The 20,203-nt window shown below is 33.5% G+C and overlaps 1 protein-coding gene across 2 annotated transcripts; it reads right to left on the bottom strand.

Moving 5' to 3' along the window:
• Positions 1-1,676: 1,676 nt before the first annotated feature.
• Positions 1,677-18,829, bottom strand: LNO1 (Nuclear pore complex protein). Of its 2 annotated transcripts, XM_028078304.2 has the most exons (18): positions 18,486-18,829; positions 18,172-18,386; positions 15,976-16,144; positions 15,410-15,556; positions 14,602-14,726; positions 13,776-13,888; positions 13,147-13,286; positions 10,241-10,406; positions 9,930-10,059; positions 9,685-9,850; positions 8,822-9,525; positions 8,446-8,598; positions 6,716-6,773; positions 5,941-6,074; positions 5,725-5,849; positions 4,568-4,910; positions 3,888-4,080; positions 1,677-3,805 (listed from the first exon to the last, which is right to left on the bottom strand). In XM_028078304.2, exons 1-18 carry the CDS (start codon positions 18,676-18,678, stop codon positions 1,836-1,838), a joined length of 5,244 nt encoding a protein of 1,747 aa, XP_027934105.1. In that variant the 5' UTR covers positions 18,679-18,829; the 3' UTR covers positions 1,677-1,835. The 2 variants fall into 2 exon arrangements, with proteins under 2 accessions (XP_027934105.1, XP_027934104.1); XM_028078303.2 differs by having other exon boundaries at positions 8,822-9,850.
• Between the last annotated feature and the right edge of the window lie 1,374 nt (positions 18,830-20,203).

Genomic DNA, 20,203 nt, shown 5'->3' with positions numbered 1-20,203 from the left:
GCATGAAAATATGGAATAAAAGAACGCAAATTATATGAGAAAATGACATTTATTAAAATTACTAATCTCACCTATCTCAAAAATAAATGCATGGAAAGGCAATTCTGCAAATCCGAAAACACATTAATGTATCTTGAAACCATTCTTAATATTAACTCTCAAAAACCCTCTTATCTACATCAAATCACACAATTCAGAACTTTTAAAGGATAAATTTAAAGTTTTCAAATTTATGGAAGTGCACATGAAATTATGGGGATTGCAAGAAGAATTTATCTTTCATGAAATATCTGTTTAAGAGAGACCCATCAAGAGATGCCTTTTTCTTCCTGCACTCCCATATTTTTTTACTTCACTCTCTTAATTTTTAAAATAACCATTTTAGCTTTCTTAAAGGTGACTTTTGGATTACTGGTTTCAGCTGAAACAAGTTTTTTAAAATTTTTAAAACAATTTCCAGAATAGGATTTCATAAGCAAGTTTTTTAAATATGTGAGATACTTTTTAAAATGAGCTTTTCAGAACAAGTTTTCTAAAACAAACTTTCTGGAATATACGAGATGTATTCTGAAACAAGATTTGTAAAATAAATTTTTATAATAAATATGATACATTACAGAACAATTTTTCTGGACACAAACTTCCCACAGTTTTACTCACTATCTTTTGTTCTTTCCCTCAAATAGTGCAATTGACAATGGAGAAATGAGGTGTAGTTGACGATGCAGCGGTGACAGCTACAATGACATGGTGCTATAAGAAAGATTATTTAAGTCTTTTTACTTTTAGTATAGGCTGCAAGTAACAGTCATGGGAGTGCATGAAGAAAAAGCCTGAAGACTTTAATAATGTTGAAATCTCAAATTCAAAAAAAAGAAGCTTATAATTAAAAAAGAAGGATATTTTCTACATTAAGCTTGGGTCTACGTTATGGTAAAAACAACTAAGATAAATTTTGCTTTTCATTTTTTGAACTTATATACTACGTTAATTTTAGTTACCTTTTAAAGTGTTCAATATTATTTTTCCAGTTTTGAAGTGTTTTTTTTTTTTACTTTATATTATTTTTAACTTTAACAAAGTAATCTTGACATGTTTTTATAGTTTAATATTGTTAATAATAAAAAATATAACGTGGTTATAATAAAGGACTAGATATGGAACTTAACCAAAAATAAAGAATTTTAAAATATTTGAAATTTGGATTTAAAGAAGTATAAAAGATGAATAAAAAGGTAACATCAAGAGTTAAAATTTGTAAGCGTAACCTTCTCAATTTTCTTTGAACTTGTTTTAAATAAAATAAGAGAACATACATATCTTTTCGTACCATTTATCTATTTTGCTTCAGCCCAATAAAATATTGAGTTCAGTTTGCTGCTGTCTTCTTTTTGAGTATTAAAACTACAGTAGTATATCAGTAATATACAAATTTTTATAATATATTTTAAAATCTGTGTATTTTGAAAGGGCAGCCAAAAATCAACACAAACCAAATTCTAAAATATTCCTCCATAATGAACTTTAACTGTTTCATTTGTTTATTACATATCAATCCCAAATTGAATATGCTTTAACTAGCTAAATCGAGGTTGTTACTATTTTCAATTCTAAACTTTTAAAAACAAGTTCTCCTTCGGTTATCATTTCAAAACAGAACACATCATACCATAACCTTGACCACAAATTTCATACATTTCTCAGGGAAAAGTTAGAACACAATTGTTCATAATTAAAATTATCCCGTTTGTTAATATTGAGTTAGGCCGTAATTAGTTTATGGAGCTTCACAATATAAATTCTACTTGAGCATTCCAATCAGTATAACCCTTAGACTACCTTCTCATCTGTGTGAAGAGCTCAGGTGGCTTACTGCCTCCAACTGCACCAAATCCACTATTATTCCCTTGGCTGCTAAATGCTCCAAAACCACCACCTGAACCAGCTCCACCAAATCCTCCAGCAAATCCTCCATTTGAAGAAACAGCACCAAAACCAACACCAGGGGCAGCAGCAGCAGCACCGGCAAATCCACCACCAGAAAATCCACTACCAGTGGATGGAACTCCAGCAAACCCTCTACCTGTTGATGCCATGCCAGCAAACCCTCCACCAATGGCAGTGTTTGAGAAGGCACTAGTAGAACTATTTCCAGCAAATCCACCACCAAAACCACTGGGAGGGGAAAAACCACTTCCAGGTAAACCACTACCAAGCTGTCTTGATTGTCCAAAACCACCGAGTACTGATCCAAGAACCTGTTGCCCTGATCCAATTTGTGCTGGCTTACCAAACCCACTAGGAGGAGCTTGACCAGGAACAGCTGCAACAGCATTGAAGCCACCAGAGAATGCACCAGGATTTGTTGTCTGGGTTTGGGCAGATGACTGAGGGTTTGAGAAAGTAAAAGATGCTGGTTTAAACAACTCTCCACTAGGAACAGAGAATGGAACGGTAGAGCTTGATAAGCTAGTCGCTACAGTATTAAATGAACCCCCAAAAGGATTTGACTTAGGCATTGATGGGTTTGGGCTTGAGCTAATCCCAAACCCGCCAAAGCTTCCCAAATTAAGTTCAGCAGTGTTGTTACTTGTCTCAGGAGCTTCTTCCTCCATCTCATCCTCATGTGAAATTCCAACTTCCAAACCCTCATTTTTTCCACTTGAAGCACTAGCAGAAGAAAGGAAAGAAGTTGAAAACTGCAAGGGAGCATCAGAAGGTCGTGCAGCTTGAGAAACTGGGATAGCATTGAGATCAAAACTTGTTATATTGTTGGAGGAAGATTGATCGATGGAAGGACTGAATTTCGTTGTAGGTTCAAGCTTCAATTCAGATGCATTATTTACGGGTTCATTCGGTCTAGTGACTACTTCTGCAGCAGCGTCTGGATCAGTCTTTGAATTAGACACAGCAACTGGTTGAATATCTGATTTAGGTACGGAAGCTGGTTGAGTCTCTGACTTAAGTGACCCTAAGGAAGACTTGAAGCCAGGGGGGTTAGATAGCGATGTCACTGTGTCTTTAGGTTTCTGATTAGAAAAGTGAAGAAAAGGTGACGAAGATGATGACATGGCATGATTTGAATCCGTATTGGTGTTCAAACTAGTCAAGATGTTCGATGTCGCTGACACTGCTACTGGAGGCACTGCTGCAGATGATACAGATGATGATGGTGGGGAGGATGATGTCTTAGCAGTCGAAGATGACCCAAATTTAAATGAACCACCAAATGTGGGGACTGCAGGAACATTTACCTTGGGCAAGCTTTTATCAACGTGGAAGTCAGTAACTTTTCCCAGGAAGGGTGATGATGCAGAAATAGTAGATGACTGTGTCTCAGATGACGGGAAGACTTTTCTCAAAGTCTCGGGAGTAAACGCACTAGAAGGTTTGTCTACGGTTGTGGAACTCGTAGGAATAGTCATTTTACTATTTGTAATGGGCCTTTCACTGGATATAGTCTGCATTGAAGGTGTTTCTGTGTTTGAATAGGTAGGCATTGATGATTTTTGAGCGATTTTCCAATGCAGGGTAGGCTTACTTTCATTATTTGAAGCAAAATCAAACTTTTGAACAGCTGACTTTTCAGCAGCCAAATCTTTAGTCTCTGTGGAATAACCATGCACCATTGTTGGTGACAAATGGAATGCAGACTGTGGGGGTATGAATAAAGCATTACTTTTTGGCAAAAGACTAGATGTAGACTCTGAAACTTGATTGGGTGCTCGGAGGCTGTCAGCAGGTATAAATGCCTTTGATTTTTCCGACAGCTCTTCAAGTTCAAGATGAGAATTTAGAATGTTTGCTGCAAGTATATTCATAAAAAATATAAGTCAGAAACTTAAACCATAAGTTATCAACCAGAGAAAAAATTGATTGCAGCTCACCTTTCATTTTAGAAGAAGGGAATACAATTGAAGGAATGCTAGCATCTGTCTGACGAGGAGCAGATCCCTCTAACGTGGTAACTTTTTTTTCTTTATTCATTGAATATAATGATTCTTTTCTATTAAGTTTCTGAAGTTCTTGCAGTAGCATCCTCTTAACGGTGGTCTTAGGAGGTTCAAAACAGGTCCAACTCTGCACCAAAATTGGTAGAAGTCACAAGTCACAATCATTAATCGAAGCAATATACCAGAACAACTACATAAGGACCCTAAAGATCCTAATCATACCTAAGATAATTTCTAGGGTCCTTACACATGTTACATTTCCCACCACTATTTTCTCCAAGCAGTATTTTTATTTCACCCCTCAAACACTCCAGTTCATGCAAATGAATAGTGCTCTCCTTCAAATTACTAGACAGATGGACTGTTTCAGATAAAAATGTACGCACGAAAATACAAATTTACTAGCAGAAATATTTAGAACATGCTTATTATAATCAACCTCAAGATTCCATTGGCTTATGATAATCAACAGAAGCAGACAAAAAATAGAAATATATTATCACAATCTTTTTCAAACAACCGACTGAACAGCACAAACAAATCAGTTTGCTTAATTGTAGCATATTGGTATGACTAAAACTGAAGTAATCCATAAGCAACTAACACATCAATACCCGGTCAAGTGAGTCTCTTCTCCTCCTGGCTGTTTCTGGTTCAGAACTCTTCACTGCACTGGTTTGATTTCTCCTAGATTGATCTTTATTAACTGTCAAATCAGAAAACAGAGTCTTCTTACTAGGAGGAGTCTTCATAAAACATTTCGTGTCTGGTGAGCCAAAAGCTGCCTCATATGGAATTCCTATTGTTTCAAGTAGCTCCTTCAAATTCTTTCTTTCCTCAGTTTGAGACCTTAAACTCAACGCTGACATTTGTTTTGAAAGGCAATCAGAGAGATTTTCTGCAGCTACAAGCTGTGAATTGATTGCACTATGTAAACTATGCAATGACTGTACATATCTGCAAAGGGGAGGAAACTAAAGTCCAGTTAGACACAGAGGAGACTTCATCGACAAAAGAGAAACCAACCAGAAATGAAAATCTATTATTAATGCAATGCAACAGCCTTCAATCTCTCCAAATCCACAAAAAGAAGACTGCTAGACAAGCCATATATAAAATTCCCAGAGGAGCTAAATTCAAATCTAACTCTCAGATAAACAAGAGCTAAGGAATGGTCTTTCAACAAGGATTACGTGTGCCATATGGTTTGGGGGTGGATTTTGGATCTTCCTGGTGATGGTGCTCAACTTGTGCTGAGTAGTAAAGTATCAGAAAAATAAGCAAATGTAACAAAGAGGACAAATAGGGAGACATCAAGTAACATTAGTGTGCTGGACAAGGAAAATACAAAAGCGAGGTAAATTAACAGTGCAGGTGTTTCAGATTGAAAAAGGCACAAACTAATGTTGACTTTTATATTGTGGCATCACAGAGAAGCAAATCATTCAATGTTTTATAGTCATACGTCCCCTTGGAAGTGTGTTTACCTAATTGTCCATGTGGACGAGAGTAATTTTTTGAAATGATGCTGATAAAATCGCTTAACTAAAAAAATCGCTTTTCCTTTCTTGTATATACTTGCAAATTATGTCTATTAACAAGCCTATCAGTTCTGCTATCAAGAGTAGTATCTCTTCCAATTAGTAAGTGATCAGTCAGTAGTACAGATTACTTAATGGCAACAAGACAAATGATCTGACCACATCTACACATTCAAATTGCATGAACATCTTAAGAGTTACATTGTAAAATTTATTACAAGTTATTATACCTCGAAGGTCCATATCTATTTTGGGAAGGTCCATGACCCATGCACCGGCCACCATTTTGACTGAATTTATTCAGTTCAAGGGCATTGAAATGCCTCTCCAATTCAATTAACTGATTAGTCAAATCCTGGAATAAGGATTGAGATAAACTTGTTAAAACATATATCACAATATATGCTGTCGTATTAGCTCAATTGGCAAATTATAACCCATAATACCTGATTCAGACTCAATATATGCTGTCGTTTTAGCTCAAGTTCTGAATTCAACTTTTGCCTATTCCATAGATCCCAATATCGGGTATCAGAAGCTTGCTTATATATGCCCTCCAAATATATTTTTCTTGCCATAACTGTAATCCAAACAGATAACCACTAAGGCAGAACGGAGAAAATGTCTTATGTCATTTTGACCACAAAAAGAAATAATACATGTAACAATAAAATTGGGATATCACTGACTCGTGACAGAATATAATTTTTCTAACAAAGAATATTGTTTTACTTTGTTCAAAAGATAAAGCAAGAGACTGAGCCCCTGCAAAATAAAGAATTTAAAATATGTTGACCAAATTTTATTGTATTAATTTACATTTGAGTACAGATCAGACTGAACCCTCAACTATTTTGACAAGGCACAAATCTTTAGATAATTCAGCCTCCTTTGAAGACTGGATGGAAAACTTTTAAAGGTCCAATGGTGAAAGTAATGATTTCCAGAAGCCTGTTAAAAACGACTGTATTTTACATGGACCAAAAGTATAATTTAGCATAGATGGAATCTTTTGGAAAAAGGATATTGTATTTGTTATTTTACCAGATACACCAGTAAAAAAAATTCTAGACAAATCACTCACCATTTTGCAATAAAATATTTTTATTTTTTATTATATATACATAGATACACTAAGATTACTGGACTGATATCACCAAACAGTTAAATTTGTTAACAATTCCATGAAAAAAATTTCATGGATAGACTGATAAAGATTACCTCGTATTGTCTTGTTAAGAAGATAATGAACTTCCTCGTTATGTTCATCCACTTGGGACTGAAAAGTTAAGGGGCCAAATTTTGACTATTAGAATAATTAGGATAACTGATACACAAACAGACACGCATGTGTAGTAATGACATTAAAATAAAATCTGAATTATAATACATACATAAAAGGCATAAACAATAATCAGTTAACAATTATAATCCAATAATAACCTGTGAAAAGTTCAGTACACTCTAGATAAAAAAATACACTATGGAAGTAAAAAAAAAAATGAATGGTAAGAGAGATGATGAAACACCTATTTAGGCCTAAAGCTAATGAAACGTAGGACAAAAAGAGAGATAAAAATAGTAAGCAGGAAAATAAAATAAAATTCTGGGAACATTTGAGGTGCTTAAGTATATCTAGAACAAATTGAGACATCACAGCTGCATAGCATAGGCAAATATAAATTCAGCCTGTTTTATAGCTGTAAAAGTCGGTCTTTGCAAATATAACAAACCAACATCTCCAGAAAAGAAAAAAGAAATATGGAAAAAAGTCAAGGAATAACTAAATCAAAGTTTCAAAAAAACAAAAAGAACAAAAAGGACAAGTTTGTAGGTCACCAAATAGGTTACAAAAGATAGATAACCATTAGTAGTTTCCAAAGACTATTTGAAAAAACTATTATCATACATTGACTAGAGATATAGCTTGAAAAACTATTATCATGCATTGACCTCACAAACCAGTTTTGTGTAGACGAGTTTCCTCCACCAGAAACTAATGTAAAAGAAATTAGAAAACATTCAAACGATAGAACTGGACATTAGTGGTCCATTCCCTCTACAAACCAAAACGGGAAACTCCTGAAAAATACCCTGAGCTGAGCAGCACACAAGAATGTTATTCAATTCCTCCACATTTATGAAGACATCAGAGTATTGTCTCCACAATGTATTTTGGCACTATATGATAACTAGAATACATGGTTAAAATTAATTAAGTTGATCACACACATAACACAAATATTGGGGTAAATGTCAATTTTAGGTTTTGATACTGCAGAAAACCATTTATATGATCCTATTTGGTAATGCAGTCCATACAAGAATTCACTTTAGGAGTTTTGGATATCCTAATAAATTTATCAAAGGAAACTTTTGCTTTATTGGGAGAATGAGTTAAGAAATGAAAAAGGATACTATAATAAACTATTAGGAAGGTCAAGAATCCAAATTCTCCTATACAGAATAGAATAAAGAACGTTGTTGGAAAACTGCCTGAATTGTGGTAACCCTTGATCTATTGTTGACTTCACTTGCATTGGCCACGCTCCAGGTTGGTAGTCCGAGACATAAGGGGGAGTGTTGCTAAGTCACCTTAATTTTGGACACTAGCCTGTCTTTAGTCACTCACCAACTAGAGATGTCACTTAAATAGTTCATAAAACTTCGACAATTTTTTATTTTACAAGCTACTTAGTGGGATTGAAAAAGACCCTAAAGGCCAATTTCTAAGAATTGTCATTTTCTAGGAGAAAACAAATTGCCTGACTTTGTTACTTCAATTATTGAGATTCCAATAGAAAAAGTTCTAAGAGATAAACACAAACAAAAGTTGCATCCCACAAGGTAAAATTAGCCACAGGAACTGCAAGACATCATGGAACTCTGTTGAAGACGCCTAAAATTTTAATAGAAACTAAACATGATTAAAATATCATTGGAAACATCACCATTAATAATTTGCATTTTTTAGACAAAGCATCCATGCCTAGCTCCACTTCTTCAATTGAACTTTGTAGTGACCTTGTGCAAGCATCTTTGAACCCACCAGCCACTTCTATTGATCTCAAAAGTAGATCCAATTCTTTAGTCATCTCATTAATCTGGCAGAAAGAAAGGAACAAAGGGGCAGGATAATTAGAACTCCGTGCAGAATTTAGTAGCAGAGAAGAAAAATACATTACAGGACAATCAGGACTTCCTCCTTACAGCATAAATAACTAGATAAAATAAGAAAGTAATATATCCTCATCATTAATGCCTTCTTAGAGGCACAAGATCTACCATTTATATGTTGAAATTATGAAAGATTTCCAGAAATAGTACATTGCCAAACTGTTTGGATAAATCAGAACTGGATATCCCAAGCTTAGATGAAGCTCCATGCTGCTCATTTGAAGGAAGGAACTTTGTAGCAGAAGACTTCATAGCTGCAGTATTACTGTCAGATGACAAACGTGAACTGCTATTCAACGCTGGTTGCATGTTTCCAGGTACTAAAGGAGATAGTTGTCCCCTGTTCTGAACTAACCTACTGGTGGAATTGATGGCTGGAGATTTATTCATATCCTGTACAACAAAGGGCTTTCCACCTATAATCCCAGACACATTTGTGGCACCCACGGTATACTTTTTATCTTGAAAACCCACACCATCAGCGTGGCTAGAAGCTGAAACTGAAGACACATCTGACTCTTTTGGGAATGAAAATTTTTGACCAGGCAATAGATTTGAAGCTTTCTGCGAGTCCTGTGAGCTATTTGCAGTCCACAGCTCCCTGGTCTTCTCAGTAGTTTCTTGTAAACCAGGAGAAGCAGAATGACTGTTCATTGTTAAAGAACCAATGCTAGTTCCAAGGGATGCAGTCTTTTGACCTAAGATCTTTTGTGGTTCACCTGAACGAAATGGATTTTGATTACCAACGCTAGTTTCTTGTAAACCAGGAGAAGCAGAATGACTGTTCATTGTTAAAGAACCAAGGCTAGTTCCAAGGGTTGCAGTCTTTTGACCTAAGATCATTTGTGGTTCACCTGAACGAAATGGATTTTGATTACCAATGCTAGTTTCTTGTAAACCAGGAGAAGCAGAATGACTGGTCACTGTTAAAGAACCAATGCTAGTTCCAAGAGCTGCAGTCTTTTGACCTAAGATCTTTTGTGGTTGACCAGAACGAAATGGATTTTGATTACCTGTATCTTGGTTTGCATCTACATCAGAAATAACTTGTTGTTCATTAGACAATAGACTCTGCGAATTTGCCACTAATTTCACTTCTGAGTCCTTAGTATCAGAACATGTTATTTGTTGAAGATTGACAGAGGGCTTGGCCATCAGGTTCCCATTAACCTCAAAAGTCTGCACAAAAACTCTATCAATAAGTATTCAATAGAATAACTCTTCCATTTTAAATTCTAAAATTAAGAACCAAAAACACCTTATCTTCCTGTTTCTGCAATCCCTCGGAAAAAGTGCAACCTTTATCTCCAGGATGGTTTTCTAGAGAAGTATTTTCATAATTGTGAAGAACAGAATCAATCTCCGGTGAATCTTTATTTCCTGCAAGACTAAAGATAAAATGTATTCAACTTTTGAAGATAGAAAATTTTGAAGCACATGAAGAAAGTTAGTCACAGGATCAAACAGTCAAAAACCACAAAACAGAAATATACTGAACACCAGCTAGAGGAGTAAAACTATACCCCAATACTTGTGAATGGAAATAAAAGAGAATTTCACAAAATTTACCTGGCAACATGGAACATGACAAGTTTTCCTTCTACTGTAAGACATATAAGAACACAAAATGGTAAAAGCTCTGTCCTTTCTTCCACACCCAGTTGAACTCCAACTTTTTGATAGATTGAAACATTATCAACGCATAGCCCCACTAGCAAATTATCATCACCATTTTCTGGTAAAAAAGTGAATATACAAACTTACGTAAGTGCAAAGGAATATACACCATTTTCAAAGAGTGATTAGTCCATTCCAGATATAAGCATTTGTACAAAATCAAATGGTAAACATTTACCCATCTCAATCCTGATAATGAACACTACTCTATGAGTAAATCAAACCCATTATATGCGACGAACTGATGAAATTTAATTAGCATCGAGTAAAATAAAAAATATCAAGATACAATCGCCATAATGCAAATCAATAAAATGAATACATACATACAAACATATATATATATATATACATACATATATATACATATATATATATATATATATATTTGTTAAGCAAAGACATATTTCCTCAGAATATTTTGAAGTACAACATATTTTTAAAAAAAAATTGCAAGAACTCATTTAATATATGGAAAATCAGGAATGTTCGCTCCTTATTTATATTGGATAATAGGTGAAAAGATATAGAAGATTCGAAGTTTTCCCATCCAAACTACTGTGGGAACCAAAGATTAGCTTCAGATGAGCCACAAAACCTGAGATCCAAAATATTAAGGTTGTTTCTTCATGTACCACCATACTTTCTTGTAGCACCCCCATCATTTTAAAATGACCGTGGTTAGACATGTCAAAGTGAGCCAACCCGGCTCACACGGGTTGGCTCACCACGAGCCGGGTTGAAAATGAGTGAACCCAACCCGGCTCACTTTATGGTGAGCCAGAAATTTTGTAACCCGGCTCAACCTACCACGGGTTGGTGGGTTAAGTGGGTTGGCTCACCAACCCACCTAAAAAACTTATTTATTTATTTATTTATTTATTAGTATTCAAATATTTAAATAAATTTATAATTAACCCATGAGATGACAATCATAGTAAAATCAAGAACCAATGTTTTGATCATGCTCACCACCAATATATGAAGAATTATTTCCAAGAAAGTATCCATATAGTCTAAGAAAGCATATCTAATATTACAAATTTTCTGTCATGCTATTCAACAAAATATAAATAAAAAAACTATACATTTTTTTCATGCTAATTTAGAAAAAATATTTTATAAGACGGTTACTTGAGTAATTTACTATAAAGATTATAGTTAAAGATTAAAGTATCAACATATATAACTTGACAATCAAATTAATTAAACATTCAAACTATTCAAATATAATTAAGCAACATTGTAGCATTTAAAAATATGAAATTGTGAACAAATATAATAGGAGTAGTAAATAATTATTAAAAAATTTAAAAAAAAAAAGTTTAAAAAAATTAAAAAAAATTAAAAAAATTGTAAAAAAATGTTGGTGGGTTAAGTGGGCCAACCCACCTTCAACCCGGCTCGAACCCGTTTAACCCGTAGGTTAAGTGAGCCGAACTGAGTTCAACCCACTTTTGAAAAAGTTGAATTTTTCTCAACCCAACCCGGCTCAAACCCGTGGTGAGCCGGGTTGGCTCACGGGTTGAAACCCATTTTGACATCTCTAACGTGATGCCCCTTTTTTGTGTTATTTTCTAAGTTAGGTTTTTGATCCAAAATCCAAAATTGTATTCTGGATCATACAATCATAGTAAATATGGTTGATAACTCTGGATTAAATTATCCAGAAAAAGTGAACCCCTTCCATAAATTTCAAAACAATTCATCTGGAAAACATTTCTGTTTTCAAACTAGGTAAGCTGGAACAGTCTCTTCTTATATACCATCAGAACAGAAGCTTTCGTAAAAAACTTGCTCTTGAGGTAAATACATAACAAGCTCCCCGTCGGTTGGGGAAACCTAAAACCATTGGCAAGAGAGAGTTGGTGCAATCTGGTGGGACTATCAGGCCTAGATCAATGGTTGGCAAAAGCCCCTTCTTCTAGAGGGAACATACCGTGTAGCCAAGAGATGTGTGCTGTTGAATTCCACCTTGCTCGTCCAGCACACCTTCTGGGTTCAAAAATCTTTTCCCAAATTTCAACCCCGTGATGTTGCTGAATGCCACAGCCCCCAAGTACTTATTCACCATTATTCCCTTCACCGAAATTCTCTGCCCAAATACACATTAAAGAAAATCTGGAAGTTGCAACTTAATCTCTAACATAAAACATTTTAAGAGTTCAAAGCAATACCACTGACAAATGCATTTATCTGCCTGACGAACCACCAGTGCACCTTGTGTCTCTAAAACTTCTACCGTAAAAATCTAAACCCCTTTCTTACAACAAGTTGCTTCAGAACTCAAAGTAATATTCAATGAAAAACTCTTTGGCTATACACCTGACTTTTAAAGTTGATCCCACCATAAGACTTGCTGAGGGATTTGAAAGTTGTGATAGGAACTTGGGTGTGGTGAAGTGCTTAAGTTTCACATCATGTTGTATGACACGCTTAGTGAAGTGCTTGATTGTTTGGTTCTACCCCCTTGGAGTATTTATGCATTTGGTTCTCCCCCTAAAACATCTAGCTTTTAAGGGTGTGTTCCCCAAGTGATGTTTGATCCAATGATGTTTTCTCCTTTCCTAACAATTTTTATCAAGAAATCCACAGATAAAAGGTTTTTATTGGAAGTAACCATGGAGTGCATTGTTATCATTTTAATGTTGTACTTTCCCAGTGATTGGCATTCTCAATTCTGTTTTGGTGTTTCCTTTAATGCAGTAACCATTTCCTCCAAACTCCTTCCTTCTTTGTTATATTACAAATGACATCATAATGTTATATTACAACTATTGTTTGCAATCGTGAAGTACCTTGAAGTTCAATTCTTGGAACCCATTTATCTCGTTCAATATCAACAATTGCAACTTCACTCTTGTCATCATCTGCTGACCAACCAAGTAATACAATGTGCTGATCTGTATTCTTCAAGTTGGAATTGATTGCAAGTTGGCTGTTATTAAAAAAAAAAAAAAGCTATAAGTTAGCTCGCATTCCCAGGTTGCTCAGTAGGGAAATTTAACAAAATTCAAGGAATGTAAAGAGTGATATTAATTATCAGTAACAAGTTTTAGAGATGCAACAAACAAAAAGACAACCAAAATATTCTTACCATGAGGCATGCTTAGAGTCTTAAAGAATGACTAGGTTACAATCTAAGAAGACCCAAAGTTTTATAGCTTGCAATGGAATATGAAGAAAATACAGACAAATAACTAATAAGTCATACAGCAAATAACGAATGATTGGTATTGGGTTCAAAAACCGATTTAGATTTGGCTTTGAACTTTAAGCCTAAAGCATGCTGCAGAGACTATCTATCTCAGGATACATGTACCAAACCAAACAAATAGAAACCATATAAGAAACAGAAACAAGAAAAGGCAGAAAACAAACTAAAAATGGATCAGGAAACATCAGTAAAGAAATGCAGAAGATTTACCATTGGTTTATGTACACCAATGAAAGGTAAGGCCCGCTTCCCACTGGTACAATATCATCAATTAACCCTTGGCATATATCATAGAAGGATTGAATAACTAATTCAGAACATTTCTGCACGAGAAAATACAAATTTAGAATCTAATGCTACATGAAAACAAACAGCTGCAACTTTCTTAGGGTACCCCAGAATTCGCTTATGAAGTCCAGATACTCAAAAAATGGAAAAGTATTGGCATCATACCTGTCTTAGATACCAATGCTTCTAAAGATACATATCCAAAAATTGCCCAACTTCTTTATTTAATTTAACCTTTTTGAGATACTTCTCCAACATCTTGGATATTTTTGAAATGCATTCATATAGGTAGTGAAAAAGCTTGCCTTAATGCTTTTTGAGCAGCCATATTATTCCTCATGCTATGAGAGGAATTGGAGTGAATACTCCTTCATTCATTATTCTTTGAAGAGAAACAAAATAGATCCAAAAAATAGCTAGATATTTGTTTTACGTGTATTCTAACCTTCAACATTTATCTAGAAAGAAAATATGAAAGGTATGATTGAGAAAACCGAGAAAAGGTTGTGGGACATTAGGATAGTCTAGCAAACCTTGCTAGGATAGGCTCAAATACCATCTTAGAAAATGGTTTTCAGGTAACTCAATCCTACAAAACCAGCATGTAAGATGAGAATTGTCTCCACTTATATATTGTAGTTATTAGTCCGTCAAATCTCTAGTCAATGTAAGATCTCTATTCCAGTAATTAGTCAAGATCGCATCCATGATAAAAACAAAAAATTTATTGCAAGGATTTTGCACTTACATCATTAATTTCACCATGTCGGCTTCTAATAACTTGGACAAGATAATTTTCCTCCTTGCCATCTTCAGTAACTTGAATGCATCCAATTACAATAGAATCAGGTCGAATGCACTTCACATAATCAACTGGTACAATTGTTCCAGAAAGACTAGATTATACAGTGCACATCATAAAAACAACACTATAAAACAACAAATAAATTCAAGCAACAAGACAATTAAATTTCATAGTGAAAATGATAATGTTAAAATTGAATTAAATTTCAATATCTAACATATTTTTATATTCCAATACCTATTTAAATAATATTCTCTTCAATTTTTTACTCATGATCTTTCTAATTTCCTCCTTATACATTCCTTGTCTCTCAGTCTCTGGTTGTGTTATTCAATGTTTCAAACAATAAATACCCGTTTTAGTACCATGACCACAAAAAGAAATTCCCCTTGTAAGTTCAAATAAATTCTTGATATTAGGTACTTTTAGGAATAGGTATGTTCTAAATCATTGATATGAGAATCCAAATAAAGTTTTACTTCCCTCCTACCTATATAAGGATTAAAAAAAAAAATTTAAATAAGGACAAACACCCAAAACAACAAATTTTAAGGGACCAAAAGTATGGGTCTTTCTTTTCATAGATTTTATAATACATCATTTTGACAAACTACTTGAATAAAAAATGAATTTAACAAGCATAAAAAGAAATTTTAGACAGAAATAAAAATGTAATTAATACACAATATATACATATACACATACATGCATACATATATACACGCACATCAATGAACCAAAGAATCCAAACCTTTTATACTTTTATTTGCTGCAGAATCACCAATCCATGATCCAAAGGAGAGTGAAATTGAAACTCTTTCTTCAAACTCAGCTGATAAAATGCTTAGAACACTCTTACTTGCAACAGCAACAAATGAACCTTTCATACCCCAATCAACTTCACAAAGAAACAAATTACAACAAGTAACTCACAATGCCAAGATAAACTAAAAAATGTTGTGGACCAGACATATGATTGGAATATTACAATGCCCACCAAACACCCTGCTCTATTCAGATATTGCATAAGAAAAGGGCAAGAAGAGAGACTTCTATACATAGACATATCCAAATGCAGATTTTAATTCATTACCTCCCAACCATGAAATATACAAAAACAAAAGAAAAACAAAATGGTAAAACAAAAAATAATAACTAAAACTATGAAATACAGATAAACAAACACATTCACACACTGATATATAACATAGTGAACCTATTGATGATCCAAATTCTACATTGATATATAAAACATTAACACATGGACAATGGGACATAAAAACATTCTTGTGGTAAGTGAAAAACTGAGAAGCATACCAGCATCAACATTGTCCATCACTTGTTTAAGTGGAAAACCAATCTCTCCGTGATATAGTTTCCCAGTATTTGAAAGAACAACGTAAGAATTTTTTTGTGTTGTTATCCAACGCATGTCCTTGACCAAGGCTGAATCATCGAGTGAACAGGAAAAGGATTGCTTTACTTCCTAAACAATTAGAATAAATAATAAAGTTCATTAGGTATAAAATAATTCAAGCATACAATTTGTATTTTAAATAAAGATATAAAGCATACAATTTATATATTTTTATGCTCCTTGTATCTATACCTTTTTTTTTAAGGACAAGAGAAAAGGTGGGAGTGACAAAAATAAGAGTTCTAAGATGCACACAAGAAATGATAAGAAATTGTTGAAGATCTCACATCAACTAGAGATATGAACAAATTATAGTATACAAGTAGATACAACCTTCATCTTACAAAACAGTTCTATAGGTCTTAAGTTACAATCATGCCAATTTTAAGACGGCACTAGAATCTATATCAATGGTTATTGTTCAATTTGTCTTCTGACCGACTATTGGATAACTATTAGATCACATGTATATGGCTAGTTCTATGCTTGAGATATTCAATCATTGGCATCGAAAGATGTGCTGGAATGTCACATTGTTCAATATCATGATCAAATTAAGTATACAAGATGCAAACCTTACCTTACAAGTCATTTTTATAAAGTTGATTTAAACCCAATTTCAAGCTAAGGAAAATGATTGTGTCTGAGGAGAGATGGTGTGGCACCAAGTGAGGAAAAGATGGTAAAAAATAATCTATAAGGTAGTTTGCACACATACAAAAAAGGTCCCAAGACAAGAGGACTCAATGACACTAGTAGACAATACAAATTTTAGGCCTACAGAGAGGAGACCGAGAGCAAAAAAGGCATTAGAAGAAGCTTTCAAGAAGAATGTCCTGGTTATAAAATTTTGAAATTTTGGTCATTGAGTTAAATGGCATCTCTTGATCCATGTAACTGATCTCACATAGTGGGACAAGTATTTGTTGTTAAAAAATAATACAGTAGGTAATAGAAGAACAACCATTAGAAGGAAATGATTGAAAAAAAATGTCTCCTTAAACATTACTGGAGGGAATATTTATGTTTCAGAAAGACTAGTTACTATCAGTATTGTCTATTTTTGGCTGATATTCACCAATTATTTATAACACAATTAGGAAGTTTGATGAATGCACGTGTGATATAGAAGTTTGGAAATATTTGATGTAGATATCAACCAAAAGGTTGTACAAGGTACTGATTTTTATCATCTCTAAATTCAAGTATAAGATTCAAACAAAACACTAAAAGGATCAAGAGACCAGAGCCGTTACACCAGACTATGGGGGCAAAGGATAGAATCGAGGATACCCTCAAGCACTTTTGACCATTAGAATAGAGAGAAAGTGGAAATCTCATCTAAGGTAAAGATTTTAACATTGTAAAAATTGGGAATAAAAGATTTCTGTAACAGAGATAGCCAATTAAGCAGTGAGAAATAGGGAATATAACAGAGAAATACATTCCAACAGGCTTATTTGATGAGTTTGGCAGATGTATTAACCTCTCCATTCTAATCTAAGCCCCAAGTTCTTCACCATAGGAAATGACCATGGTGAATCAATATGAATGCGAACAGTAAACAAGGAAAAATCATTCTGTAGTCACCCATCAGGAAATAAAACTTCAGAAAGAAAAAAATACTATCTAAAAGTTTAAAATGAAAGATTAGGAAAATAGCAGCAACTCAAACCATTACCATGTACGAGATTTGCAAGTTTGCAAAGGTAGTTAATGACATTTCTAAGGGTCTACTGACCAAACATGTGATGGAAAGGTTTAGTTGTTCAAAAGGAACACTGATGGTCTATGTGTCTTGGTTAAGATTGCCTGAGTTATTTCACACATTGTCATTTAGCTTTTTTATTGCATGCATTTTTTACAAGCTAAGAGTTTAATTAGCTTCTGCTCCAATAGTAGTATTAGAAATTATTTTAAACTGGTTTAGCACATTTAGCATTTTAAAATATCGGACAAACTCAGATACTTATTATTATACTTAGTAGCTGTTGATTAGTCCATGAGCAAAGTACTTTATTAAAGAAAATTAAAACCATTGATTATACCATACCAACTATGAAATAATCTCCAAACAAAGTCACAAAATAATGTACCTTATTCAAAAAGCTTTCAACAGAGTAAAACTGAATATCTCCGGATGAAGAAGTCACAGCAGCCAGTGTCAAATTATCTGTGGAAAGAGTCAATGAACGTATCCTCCCAATAGAAACATCCACGAGACTCAGTTGCTCCACGGGAGAGCCATTACCCTTCTCCTTAAACTCGTTAGCCGAATCAATAAGGTCCTTTGTCCTCACAACAAAAAAACCTAAACCCCAAAAATCAAAAGTAAATGGCATTCAATCTGAGCACACACAGAAAAAAGTTCGTGTTTAAGTGAACAGGCAGTTTCAGAATTTCAAATTACCCGAAGAATGAGCCACAAAAGAGAGACGAAAGCGCTCAGAGATGGCAATAGCCTGCGAGGGAAGGGTTTCTGCGTCAAAACTGAAGTCGGAGCTTTTCAACGGAACAGCCTCACCGACTTTCACGAAGAAGTAATCTGTGGTACCGATTATTTCTCCTTCAACCTCTTCGGGTTCAATCTTGGTAGGACTCATGTTCTGCCGCCGATAGATACTTGCAAGAGGAGTAGCAATGTGAAGCAATGAAGGAGACTGATAAAATAAATGCGAGAGAACGAGGGCGTTGATAATCCAATGTTAATCACCCTGGTGGGTATCGCCAAACAGGGTCTGTCTTAATTTTCCTTCATTGTATGATTCATTTTTTGATGAAAAAACTAGGGCTTGTTCAATTCAAGAATTCAAAATTAAAAGCTTATTTTATGAGGAAAAAAGTATTTAAATACAATATTTTGTCCCCTATTTTAATTTTTTTTTTTAATTTAAACCTGTTTCACTTCAGAATGTCATAATATTTTTTATAACATTTTAGTTAAATTTCAAATAGGAATAAAAGTGAACTAAAACATCAAAAATGTTTTCACGGCAAGAAATAGATTTATATATTTACATGGGAAGTGGAAACATGATGACATTATACTTCTAATTTAATAAAATATATACAATTTGTATATTAATTAAATTATTAGCCTACATAAATTATAGAATTATGAAATAATAAATAGTATATTAATTATATAATTATGTAAATATGAACCATATATAAGGTACATACATGATTATATACATTTATAATTTATATAAAATTATAAATTTACAATTAAACAACAAAATACGGTTTTGAAAAGTATATTTAAAAGTTTTCAATTTTGAAATATTTACAAATTTAAACTAAGTTTATTGTATAACTTTAAATTATAATAATTTTTATTTAATTGCATTAATTTATAAAAAAATATAACAAAAATTTATATATTAAAATTTATAATTTTATAAAAAAAATTGTGAAATACTATTGTAAGGCTATGTAAAACACAGCAGATGGTAAATAGTCTTTTTAAAATATATACTTATTATTTTATTAATTAAAAAGTTTCAGCATAAATATAAGTAAAATTGAGTTGTATTCTACAAAATTTATTCTTTCTCTAAAAGTGAAACATTTATCTTCCTCTAACATCTCTACAAATTTGATTTATTTACACGCTTGAAGGCCATATTAGCCTATAGGACTTTTGGGAACGATTACCCAATTAGTTTATTAAATGGAGTAAATTTACATTTTGTTCTCTTTAAATACCTTTAGAAATTATGGTTGTATGTGTTTACTAAAAATTCTAAATGAATCTATGTTTGATCAAGATTGTCAGGGTCTTATCAGATAATTAATCTAAGCTTTCATTGCAAATATTACTTCTTTTGATAATAAAAGTACTTGAAGGTAGAAGAGATTATGTGAATTTGTCCATAGCCAAGTAATAAAAACTATATATTCATATATGTTGTTATTCTTGAATAAAATGAATGATAAATGTTTGATTGAGTGGTTGAGTTGAATGATTCAATTGTGTGTATATGCTTTAGTTTTGGTAACGATTGATGGTTGTGAATGGTGAAATTGGTAATTTGGTAAGTGACGTAAATGATATTGTTTGAGATTGAGGAAAAGTTTGAGTAAGCCTTTTAAATGAAATAGACATAAGTCTTATTATGCGGTCAG

The sequence above is a fragment of the Vigna unguiculata genome, chromosome 7 (genome assembly GCF_037176805.1).
Source record: "Vigna unguiculata cultivar grain cowpea cultivar isolate G323 ecotype 2 chromosome 7, ASM3717680v1, whole genome shotgun sequence".
In the NCBI taxonomy this organism is placed as follows: Eukaryota; Viridiplantae; Streptophyta; class Magnoliopsida; order Fabales; family Fabaceae; genus Vigna; species Vigna unguiculata.
The sequence above is the reverse complement of the archived record's forward strand: the minus strand, read 5'-3'. Positions and strand labels throughout refer to the sequence as shown.